Source organism: Frankliniella occidentalis, unplaced genomic scaffold, assembly GCF_000697945.3.
Source record: "Frankliniella occidentalis isolate FOCC.00 unplaced genomic scaffold, Focc_3.1 Scaffold13, whole genome shotgun sequence".
Classification (NCBI taxonomy): domain Eukaryota; kingdom Metazoa; phylum Arthropoda; class Insecta; order Thysanoptera; family Thripidae; genus Frankliniella; species Frankliniella occidentalis.
The window spans coordinates 1,574,440-1,587,327 of record NW_026267143.1 but is presented as its reverse complement, the minus strand read 5'-3'; the positions used below and the strand labels follow the sequence as shown (position 1 = coordinate 1,587,327).

The following is a 12,888-nucleotide window of genomic DNA, read 5'->3' as shown; positions in this document are numbered from 1 at the left end:
GGGAGAGAGGGGGGAGAGAGGGAGAGAGGGAGGGAGAGAGACGGTGGCGCTATCACTGCCGCGCCATCGCAGACAACTCGCTGATAGAGTGATGGCGGCAGCGGCGAAATGAAAGTGATCACAATGCAGTGGTCTCTCAAAAAGCCGCTCAGCTGGCTCAGCTCACGTAATGATAAGAATGCGTCTGTAAAAGTTACCTACGCGCGATATCTCGCGAAACACTGTTACGCTGCGACGCGCTTGGCGTGTCATGGCGCGCACACCCGAGTGGCAGGTGGAGGCTTTCGTTTAAACAAACTCCCAATCACTGTGGAGGACGCGATTTCACCACAAAAATCTGGGCGCCATAGGCCACAAGCAGGGCGATTGGCATGGCCAATTCAAGTTCCAACTTTAACGAATTTTAGCAAGCATCAAGTTTTTGGTGACCGAGTTGATGCTCCGCGAGATCTGTGGGACGAGAAGTTTAGATAGCGAAACTTTTTGTAATAAAATCATTATCTATCGATCAGCCAGTTACGTGTTTTGTGGCTAAAAAATATTTTGAACATGTCAAATTTCTCGAGCTTTACAAATAGGGTATGCTTACAAGGCGGCCCCCAACAACAAGTGCTCAAAGTATTATCGAGTGAGTTACGCATCCTCGTCCTTCAAAAACGTTCCGGGCCAAGCTCTTCCTTCCTTTCGCACAAGTATCATTGTTACGCAATAACCAACCAGAGAAAAAGCGACATCTCGAGCGGCATAGTGACACGCACATATACACAATGTGTAGCGAGTGCTGGACGTGCAGTGGACGTATACGGACAGAGCAGCTCGCCCTCAGCCCCCCTTCCCCGCGCGCCTGTGTGTGTGTGAGTGTGTGTGTGAGAGAGAGAGAGAAAGAGAGCGATTGTGCAACGAGAAGTGGCCAGTGGTCAATGAATGGAAAACACTGCAAATAGAAGTTTACGCGTCCTTCCGCAACCGACGGCGAGCAGTCCGCGCAACGCCACTTCAGGATGCCAAATATAAATAAGTATTACACCCAAAAAAACGTGTTCTCAATTCAAGTATCGTTATTAAAATTTTGAGCCCCATTTCTTGTTTTAAGTCCTATTTGTTCCTTAAAACAAGAAACGGGGGCTCAAAATTTCAAGTTCAATACTGGAATTGAGAAAACATTTTTTGGGGTGTGCTATGACGAAAAAAATGTGAGTAGCTTATGAAGGTTAAGCGACAGGTAAAACACATGCAGATCATGATTTTGCACATTACGTAGGGACTAAATGACGTTCCACAACTGGCGTGATGCGCAAATTTTAGACGTCTCGTAAGCGTATAGATTTTGCACAATTGGACACCACTTACGTGCCGTGCCACAACTTTAAACAACAACTGACGAAAAATCTAGTTGCTCTCCAAACTATGCACACTTGAACTTATATATCAATGATTGACGAGCGAAATTAAACTCTTGTTTTACCAGTGTACATAGGGGATGAGGGGAGGGGAATCAGTAGTAACAAGATGATAGTGAAGCTAAGAGCACATCGAACTCAAACCTAAAGTGTGGTCCAATTTCAATATCCTCCTGACGCTTAACCACCTGTCGTGTTGCAAATAATCACCACGTTCACAAGCAGCCGCGGCGTTGCAGCCGTGCAAATAATCTCCGCCGGGAGCAGCTTGCAGCCAGGCCATGAGCCAGGCCATGAGCCAGCCCGCCGCCAACCGGATCCTCTGCGAGACGGAAACAGGATAAAACGTGCGGCAACAACAAATCGGCCGAGTTGTACGTGTATATTAGAGTACCGGCGGGCCGGGACGGGCCGGACCGTGGCCGACCAGCAGGCCTGACAACAGGCGAACAGGATGGCCCGGGTACCGGGCACAGGACGGCCCGGGGGAGCACCACACACTCTCAGGACCAGTACCTGTAGCCCTACTCGTATTTTTTTTTTTTTTTTTTTTTTTTTGTCTGTTAAAACACCGAAATTGTCTTCATCTGAAATTACGATTATTCCGTACAGTTCTGTACAATACATGCATACATACACATACTGATAAAATATTGAATTATCAATAATGTGAGGCTGTAAGAAACTTTTGAATATATTCCTGCTCCGTAAAAATCGAAAATAGGTACTGAAAAAGGAACGGCAAATAATCGGTAACAGGCCTGTATATACCGGTTTAACACTAGAAGGACCGGAGGGGTCAAAATGACCCCTTTTGATCTTTAATTGCCAAAGGAACAACGAATTATTTTTTTGAGCGATTCGTCACTTTCCGACTTTTCATGTACTACCGATAGACGCTTGGACGCAAAATGGGAGGTCTCTGCGACAGGAACTTTGGAAGATATTGCTACTTATACCTAGAAGGACCGAGGGGGTCATTTTGACCCCTTCACGAGATTTTACAAGTGTAAACTGACGAGGACTTACTTTTCCATCATAAGGCTGACCGTATTTGTTATGTACGGTGGCTTATGACTTTTGGTCGGCCATGTGACTCTTTTTCACTCCTTCATTCAGGGAAGGTAGGCAACACGCACGTCACAAAACCCCATTTCTAAATGACAACACATCCAAGGCTTTAGTGGTAGTTGCGTCACCGGACTCGTGTTCTGATGGCAAAGGGGGCCGTCTAGCACAAAATACGGATGGTTTTGCGAATGCCAAAACTGCCACGCACATTGTTGTCAGTGCCAAATTGGTAAAAAATAAAATGTTTTTGTGTGAATCACACTCCCGCTTTTAGAGTACTTATGTGTTCTAAAGATCACGTGATTATAAATGTGTACTAAGTCAGATATTAATTTTAACACGTTGAGTGCGGCGGGGGTAGGCAATCCCATGTTATTGTGACCCACGGTGTGGGTCACGCCGCACTGAACGTGTTAAAGTTTAAAAATGTCTTAAATGGTGTAAACAGTTAACAGAAATAGCTGTAAAATTGCAAAAAATTGTTTTATGCCGTGCGGGTTGCCTACCTAAACGCACTTTAAACCTAACTAAAGTCACGTCATGGCATCAGGTACCTTTAAACACACAAAACCTTAATCATGTGCGGTAAAACGACAGTCTTAAAGACATAAAAACGGCCAAAAATCGTAGAGGGGTCAAAATGACCCCTCCGGTCCTTCTAGGTTCTAGGTATACGAAAATCCCGGTCCTTCTAGTGCAAAACGAGTAATTTTTCATATATTTAGCAGGATATTTTTTCTATGCGTGGGGTAAGAAGCACCGCTCATCGCTCTCTCTACAGTGAGCACAACAATTGACTTCATTTTTCCCGAAACAGAAAATAAAGTCAGATTTTTAAAGCGCACAATAGTGAAAATGTGTATTGGTTGGTGCTGCAACAAAAATGTATAAATAATACCATATTAACGCATTAAATCGATACCTCCTAACCATATACGCTTATCTGCCACGTATCCTCGACAAACCCGCTTAACTGTAGCCTAGTGCCGACAAACTCGCTTAACTGCGCCCAGTGCTGGACAAACCCGCTTATCTGTGCAGGGAATCCTATGCCGTTAAGCGGGTTTGTCCAGCACTGGGCGCAGTTAAGCGAGTTTGTCGGCGCTAGGCTGCAGATAAGCGGGTTTGTCGGGGACACGTCGCAGGTAAGCGGATATGGTTAGGAGGTATCGAAATGGATCATGCTACTACTACTTGGTTAGGTCGGACAAGCATGTCGTTCATTACGTAGGCTCGAAAGAGTAAATCTCCACACTTCAGTTGTTACTTTTCAAGCAGCAAACGATTAGCTCCACATGTCAGACTCAGCTGATTATGATGGGTGAAAGGGAAGTCTGTAGGAGCACGGGTCTGAAAGAGCACAAAACGCGCAGAATATGGGATTTGGTCACAGAACTGCTGCAGCGGCGCACCGCCGCCGCGGGGGGCATAAACATCGCGAAACTGTTACACGGAAAGTATCGAGCCAGATGTTTGGGCGCGCGGCCAGCGGCGCCAGGAAGTGGCGGAGGAGGCTGTGAGGCGGAGGCCGCACCCTGCAGCGCTGCGGTCAGTCCCACCGGCAAGCTCAACAGCGAAAGCGGTTGGCTCAATTTTTTGAAAGTACGTGACAGATTTCGCACGCCGCTGGTCCGGCAAGCTCTGGGAGCCCGGAGGAAGCCTGGAGGGCGCTAGCATCCGCATGGTTTGACAGCGGCTGCACATGCTTCGCCTTCTTGCTTTACGCTCGAGACATCGGATTAGCACCACCATGCCGCCCGTATAGATGCTTGATCCTTGCCGTTCCGCCCAGCCTCTCACATCAACTCTCGTCCCGTCACCTCTGGCTCGAATGTGTCCACTACGTCACACCCTAAACGCCTAGGGCTGACGACGACGCCCCGTGTATCAGCAGCACTCAAGAGCATAAACAGTCGATGTGGCCTCAACCCTCATGTAAAGTGCACAAACGCCATTCCACGCGCACGCACACGGTTGCTCTGAAAACTAAACAGGGTTGGCTACTATTTCCTTTAAGTGCGACGGATAACTTTGAAGAGGGTAACAATATGAGTTTCCTCGTGGAAAAAGCTATCGAACGAGCTACCATATGATAAGATGCAAATTGACTAATACCGAAATTCTGTCGAAGTTTTCGGTAACGTTAACCAAGTTATAGTCGTGGTCGATTTGATTCCAAGCAGCCGAGCATCTCTTATGGAAAAAATACATGGGAACGTTTTCCAATCGCTTGAATGTCAAGACGTTGTTTTTTTCGCGTTCAACTTGGAGTCGAATACTGTGTTAAACGGTTTATTGGGGTGTTTAACAGGCGTGCCCTCGCCAAACCAACGCAATGCTTCTGCAGCATTGGCCATTTCTCTCGCCGCCACCACTGCGGCCCGGCCAGGCCCACCGCGGCTCGCGGCCGTCGACCTAACGCCATGCCCCCTGCGGACCGCCTACCATCCCGGCGCCCCCTGCGGCCACCTGCGGTGTGCCGGCTTAAGGCGCCGGTGATGTGAGAAGGGATTCACATCACTTTCGCTGACCACAGTGCCTCTGCACGACCCCTCCGCCAACACTTCTCGAGCCCATCCTCACCCAGAGGTGAGGTGGCCGAGAGGCCAAGCGAGACAGGAGTACCATACCATATGCCACTATAAATCATGCGAAGGAATCGTGCGTTCACTGAAAACAGAAGTGTGCAACTGGCATGCACACATGGTTGAAATCTATGGTGCACACTCTTAGGTGTCGGACTAAAAATTGAAATGCTTAAACGCGTTTAACAGTAAATTTAAACACTTTAGTACGTCGAAAGCCAACCCCTTAAGTTGAACCCTTCGAAGTGTTCAAATTTATGCTGATCAACACTTTCTAGTATTTAAATTGCATTCAAACGCTTAAAAGGGGTGCAACATAGCGTTGAGTACTGTACTTGCACATTCACGCCAGTTGCGAACTTTATTATTCAGTGTTTCGTTCGAACGACGAATTGCTTGTCCAAGGACAGAACTAAACCCTATTTGATTTAATAAAAATAAAAATAAGAGAGATTTGAGGTGATGAAAAATTGTGTAGCCTTAGAAAATAAAAAGGACGTACATTACGTGTTCAGACATAACCTACGTGCGGGAAGGTCCCACTGAGTGGCTGTACTGAGTGGCCGCACTGAGTGGTCCAGCTGCGCCCCCCTCCCCCCTCGCGGCCCGGTCCTTCCCCTCCAGCGGCGGCGGCACAGGTGCGGCTGGAGCGGGGCTCCGCCGGCTGGAGCCGGTAGGCGGGCCTCACTCACAACACGCCAGGCCGGTGTCGCTAGCGGTCGGTTCCAGCCGCGCGGCCACCATCGCGTACCAGTGCAAGTGAAGTGAGAGTGACCCAACAAGGATTTTAACCAACTCGTCGCTTTTGGACTTAACATGAAGCTACTCAAGGTGAGACCGTTGGTACGAGAGGCAAGGGGGGTGAGAGACAGATTGAAACGTTTAGTGCGCGTCGTGACCAGACTGCGATCACTGTAAAAATAATTATCACGATTTTACGAAATTTTCTCGGTTAATTTTCTAGTACGAAAACTTCGTTTTATCCAATTACGGCAAATGGTTATTTTACGAATTGCTTTGTAAAATCCAAAGCTCCAACTAAAAATTATGGATTTGTATATATTCTATCAAATTCTATGATATATGATGACCCAAAAATGTGCACCCGTTACGAAATATATTTGTAACTTTACGAAATGTTTCGTAAATTGACACTTACGAAATATTTTCGTAAATTACTTTTTACGATGCATTACGTAACTTTTTTTCGTAAAATCACGAAAACTTTTTACAGTGGTCAGGCTTCAAAATAACGTCGCCATGCCATGCGCACAACAGATAGCAGTTGAAAGATTTTCAACCTGCTTACAGCCTCTCTTACAGTCTTATTTTTCTAGAAAATTCAAAACGTCTAATGTGCACTACAAGAATTAAGAATACGAGAAGAGCAAGATAGCTTTGTGCTAAGTGTCAGTTTTGTACCTCTTAACGACATGGATAGTTTGTAGAGATGAAGTCATGCATTTTAAATAATGTGAGGAAGTCCTCTACTCTCTTTCGTTCGCAAACATCCAACGATGGTTTACCAACAAGAAGATACCGAAAACGTTGTCAAAACTGTTTACAAACAGCAATTTTATTTCAAAACCCGATGAGATTCCATTTGCATTTAGGGCTGCTCTGGTTTACTCAGTGTTACTCTCGCCCAGAGTATAAACAAGCCCACCACACGTGAATGGTCGCAATGCTGTCAGCAGCGTCACACAGGACGTCACTCTCATAGCGCGAAAAGTTGACGAATCACCATGTCGTATTTAACGTTTTAAGGTACTTTAAGAATTGCAAATCTTACAAAACAACGATATATTTTTTATTTACTACTGATTTTCATGGATCAAGCATGGAAATGTGCAAATGCAAAGTCACTCTGGCTGATGACAACTTTCATTTTCGAGACTGAGTAAGAGGGTCCCTTTCACACGGTCCAGGTCGCACTTAATTTCATTTAAGGCGCGAGATACGGAACTAGACCGAGCCTGTGATGCGTCCGTGACTACGCTGTGACACGGCGTACCGTGACGTCGCCATCTCGTCACGTCTCGTCGTCGCACTAATATCTGCAGCGGGTAGTTTTTCTTTTGTTCGTGGGATGTGTAGTGCATATTGTACTGTATACGCACGTTTCAAGGTGCTGCTGAGGAAAGTTGGACAAAAATATGAATGAAGTCGTATACTTCAAGAAGCCTCCCCTCGGCTCACGAGCTCGAAACAGCGCTCTTTCGCTTATTTTCGAGATACACGGGGCTGAACCCTTCACTTCAAATCTAGACAAAGATCGATAACGGATTTTTTCGAACTTTTCGAAAAATTCTTTTGTCCTAGTTCTGTAAACTTAAAATGAGCGAGTGGCCATATTTGGCAAGTTACGAAACTGTTTTTTGTTTTTTTTCTACACTGTTAAAAAAAATCCTGGGATTTCACGGAGGAACAGTCGTGAAAAGTATTGCCAAAGTCCTTTGGGATTTCCCAAAGAACTTTGTAGATTTCACGTGTCGAGTTTAGCTTCGTTACATGTAGACGAATGAAAACTTTCACCTTTTAAAATCTGTTTTAGTACACAAAAAACTAAGAACGGAGTCCTCTGGGAATTTCTTTTAGTGGTAGAAAGTGAATCTTCGGGAATTCCCAAGAAATTTTTAACAGTGTAACCTTCAAGTGATTCAATTGCTATTCGCTCCCCTAAAAGTGCGCACACCTACAAGAGCGTAGATCTATTAACTCGCCAGCAGGTGTGCTACATCACACTTGGTTGTTCAGTGTAGGCGTTTATATCACGGATTTTAACGAAATGAGCAAGCGCTTCGCGGGTGAGAGTCGCCTTTTGTTTTATCGCAGACGTGACCTTACGAATATACCGCAGGAGAGGATCTGAGAGAGAAAGGGTGAGACAAGGGTGGGGGAGGGGGGTGCTCACAACCGTTTTACAACCGGTGAAGAATGTGTTCCCGGCCGAGGATGCATTAAAAAGGAATATAACAATGTTGATAGATGATGGTCCGAAACTTGTCGCGTCTAAAACTTTAACGACGAGGCGAATGTGCTAATTAGGGTGCACCGAGAGTGAATGCTGCTATGCCTTTTGAGCCACGGAGTGAAAGAACACACAATTAATTAAAAGTGCGTGTCCGCTGTTAAAGCACAGCAATTTGCGAAACCAATGCAATCACCCAAAACCTACGAACACGAAAGGCTTCAGGTACGATTAAATTGCACGCGCCTTTGCGTGTAAACTTCCAAGTTGCGTTTCCATTCCTGTCGCGCGTAAACGGGAAGCAGTTGAATGTGTGCGCTAACGGGAATGCATTTATATGGGGCAGACGCAACAGGTGAGCGGCTCGGAGAAAGCCTTGAAGGACCTTGGCTGTCGCAGAGTCCCCGGCCGCCGGACGAAGTCTCGTGAGCTGAAGGGAGCAGGGAGACGAAGCCGGGGACTCAAACGCACTGGGGAGCATGAGCGCAACTAGCTCCGCAAGTTACACTGGGAAAAAAGATTTGTCCTAATAACCAAAAATAAGTTTTGAATGAATGAAAATTTAGTCCTTGAGGCCAACTTAACATTTGATCAAGAATTTTTAACAGAATATGATCAGAACAAAAATTCATCGGACCGACCACACTTTCAGCAACATGAATATATCATGTAACCAGGCGATCAATATTTGTTTGATAGAATTAAAATGTTCTTGTCTTTATCAACGCTGTTGTTTCTCTTCGTGGATCAAGTAGTTGAGAGCATGCTGGCACTTGAAATATCTCTCATCACGAAGTCACTGTAAAAATTGGCCGGTCACAGTGAAACATTTAAGTAAAGTACACTGTTGAAGCGCCAAGATAATACGCGACATGTTCTGAGAACCGCTTCCAGTGTAAGCTGTGCACTGCCACTGCCGACTTTTCAGAGAACTTATGACTAAAAGCTGAAATGCTTGAGCTAAAGCTGGGCATAAACGAGCCCCAGATAACCTCCACTGCCCAGCAGCGCTACTCTGCAGGTCTGCTGTGCAGGTCTGCTGTGCAGGTCTGCTGTGCAGGTCTGCTGTGCAGGTCTGCTGTGCAGGTCTGCTGTGCAGGTCTGCTGTGCAGGTTGGCACCGCTGCCTGCCGGGCCGGGTGGCGCCGCGGTGCGCTGTGGCACGCGGCGGCACGCGCTCACAGAGATACAGGTTGGCCGCGCCGCCGCGGCACCTTGGGCCCCCAGGCATCTCACTTTCTCGCGGATTCTGCCCCGCAGATGCCGCGGCTACTGGCTAACTGATTTCCTTGCGTCCGCCTATCTAACTGCCTCCCGTCCGCTAGCTGCCCTGTTCACAAGTGTCGCAGTCCACCTGACATTTTAGGCTTCCTTCATTTTAATAAAATGTGTGCACCTATGCCAATATTGAAAGGATGTGAGTCGTAAATAAATACCGCACTCAGTTCGTAAATTACAAATTCAAATTTTAAAATTACGAAAAAATATGATGAATCAAACTTAGTTTTCTTTAACAAACAAATCGTAGAATTACGACTTCTTGCAAAAGTTCACAAAAGCCATTTTAATTTTACGATATTGCAATCGAAAATATACAGCAATATGTTAACCAAACTTATGAGAAATATTGAGAATGACTCAGGCATTCTTCACTGTGTACTTTTTGAAAAGTGACTCATTTGCCGGATTGAATTTCTGTTGAATTTATGATAAAGCAGACAAGGTGCTGAACAATTACGTGAAGTCGGGTGTATAGTTAAAGGCAATTAGTTTTAAAGATTTGTTTCATCACGGTCACTTTGCCATTTTTGGCCGGATGTATTTAAAAAGGTTTCAGAGTTGTGTGCCCTTGATCTGTCCGTTCGTCGTCTAGTTCGTTCGTCTTTGACCGCACGGTCCGCCCCTCTGGACCAAGCTCCGACAAGCGAGGTGTGAACCCAAACCACTTTCTAACCGATGCCTTCCGAATATTTCGGAGCCAATATCGTTAACCAAACGGCCCCTGGCGTCCACTTTGTGGGTCAGCAGGCGCCGCCCGGCCAAAGCCAAAGGCTCCAGGCAGCCAGGCGCCGGCGATCTCAGGCCCATTTACTAAAAAGGACGCACGTTTTAAGCTAGCTACGTGCGAAACGTTTACAAATCGAAGCGCTCGTTGTAGTGGGGTTGTTCGACCGAACCCCTAGTAATCAATAACTATAAATCAAGTAATAAAATGGCGAACAATGTAAAATTATAGCTATATCTGAAAACGCCAACAGATTAGGAACGGTCTATCAAGGACGAAGAAAATTCCCATTGTTGCAGGAGGACACATTTTTTCCTACGATGTAAAATATCACGAACAAGCACCAAGACACTGTGAACTGGTTGGCGTCTTATGACACCAAAATTGGCGTTAAAAGACGCCAAGATTTGGCGTCCAATCGTAAATGACGCTAGCTTCGCGTCTTTTGACGCCAATTTTTGGCGTCTTCCAAAATGGCGCCAATACTTGGCGTCAAAAGACGCCAGAATTTAGCGTTCATCAGAGGACGCTAATATTTTTGCGTCCTAAGACGCCAACCAATTTTGAGTGGATAAGGATATACTTCCAACTTGTGCATGAGAACTTGACTCTTGCAACGGCATCACGGCAATTCATCTCAGTTTCGAGTCTCTGTGAAAAATAGTCATAGGTTCACGGGAAAATTATCCGAGATGTGTATCATAAAATTACAATTTGGAATTGTAAACTTACAAGCACTAGTATCGACTTGGAATTGATCGGCAAATAGAAATGAATAACTGTCGCAAAGACGTCAAAAATTACGAAACGTTGTTAATGTAACGCAAAACTTGTCAGTGTTTATATACAGAAATATGTTCTCTTGGCATGAGCACACTATGCTGAAAATCCAACAGTGTGTTTTGACAAGTAAGCTGATATATCTATCAGTTAGGCACGCTGTACAAACAGCTAGCATAGCATCCACACGTTTACTCTGAAAACTCAACAGAAATTATTTTGAATATTTCGATAACGTTATCAAAAGTGATATGCAAATTACTGCGTAACAATTTACAGAATTATTCTGTACTGATATTTTTTTAGAGTGCATTTGCAAATAGGCGATTTCTTCTCTGAGAAACTATTCTCGAGCGTTTTAGCAGAACCTCAATGTCAATTAGATGGGACAATATTCAATATGAGATGTCTCCTCTCCCCTTGGTAGCGATGGTCAGCCCACCAAAGCTTCAAAGCTTTCCATGCCCCTTAGTCTCACTGCGGTGGAAGCAAGCCAGCAGCCGGCGGACGGAAACCTACAATTTCTTGCAATTTCCTATTCCTGGTGGTGGTGGCGGTGGTGGCGGCGTGTCTGCCGAGGCGTGATGGCTGTCCCTTTGCTTGTCATTTCATTTTAGCGGTTCAACACGAAGAAAAGTGATATATTTTAATCGCGCGAGTGCGGCTGACCGTTATGTACACTAATCTCGTCATTCCCGGCAACTTCTTCTGTCCGGCTCTGATTCGCCCAAACCAGTTTTGAGACCACGCAGACAGTGCAGAGAACAAACATAAAAAAATATCACACACACATGAAATTTTAATTATTAAAAGAGGTCTATTGTTAATCAGTACCAAGCAAAGGAAAAATGTGCGACCAGTTATAAAAAGATGCTCTGTGTTTTCCAGGCTTCCACGATTTCTATATTTTTGTTTTTCCGACCGTTCTTTACAGTGCACGTCATCGCCACCACAGCGCAGTCATAGCGGCCAGCCATCGTCTGTCAGGGAAAGTCTCAAGCAAAGGCTTGGCACGTCATTACCGTACCATCGCATGTATAATGGAATACACGACGCACAAAGTAGATATGCACACACTAGTGACAGCTAAGACGCGGGGCATAGAGGTGGCCAAGTGTTATGGTACAGCATACAGAACAGAAAGGCACGAGGGAAAAACCTTCCCTTTTTTTTAAGTAAAACTAGTGGTGTGCAACGTATACTACCCACCCACAGTGGCTAGAATTAAAATTTCATTAAAAAGTTAAAAGTGCAACATCAGTCGTTGCGAATTTCCGCGTAAACGTTTGATACTGGAACCGTTTGGAATGGCGATCCAACGAAAAATTTGGAAGTAACGATACTTTTTGAAAATTAGTACCATGTTCGATCAGCCGTTTATCGGAAACGATAAAACGGTTGGTCGCAAAGCACCCAGAAAATGGAAAACTGTAGAAAACATCGTGCGGTTACTTCACTGTTATTCAAGGAATGTGACATCATATTCGTTTCAATGTGAAACGTGTCACATTCGTTTGAATATTGTGTCACATTCCTTTGAACGTGACTTCACGCGAGTTCATGCTCAAATAGCGCCAGGCTTTGCCGATTCACGTTTAAACGAATATGACACAACATTCAAACGAACGTGACACGATTCACATTGAAACGAATGTGACGTCACATTCGTTGAATAACAGTGTTGAGGGACAGCCAAGTGATAGCTGAGGCAACATTGAAATGGCTTCGATCACTAAAATATGGTTCTGTTACCTGAATGAAATGTTAATTTTGTAACCATATTATGGTTGCCCATGAAGTAGTCACGTGTTTGCTAGAGCTGTCGACTTCTTTGTGTGAGCGGAGAGTTTTCTGTGCCAGCCTCTACATGTGTTAGACATTACTTGACCATCCAATCACGAAAGTCATCATGGGTCAATGTCCGGGCCTGAAATTCGTGACTTATTTTTACCCTTCTCTGATGCTGCAAAAAGGAGGAACAAGGGGTAAACGGCGCTGGTAAAGTGCACTATCGTACTGGCGTACGTTGACCTCTGGAAAACCCTTATAGCCATGTACCACCGCACACCTAGTAACA

At 45.3% G+C, this 12,888-nt stretch overlaps 2 protein-coding genes across 2 annotated transcripts in view; one reads left to right on the top strand and one right to left on the bottom strand.

The window, feature by feature from the left end:
- Positions 1-12,888, bottom strand: part of LOC113217635 (neurobeachin-like protein 1) — a 346,454-nt gene that overhangs the window by 311,692 nt on the left and 21,874 nt on the right.
- LOC113217654 (adhesive plaque matrix protein-like) overlaps positions 5,738-12,888 on the top strand; it is a 15,282-nt gene continuing 8,131 nt past the window's right edge. The window contains exon 1 of the mRNA XM_026437642.2: positions 5,738-5,887. Within this exon, the coding sequence (XP_026293427.2) occupies positions 5,873-5,887 (15 nt within the window). The 5' untranslated portion in view covers positions 5,738-5,872. The remainder of the gene's footprint in view (positions 5,888-12,888) is intronic.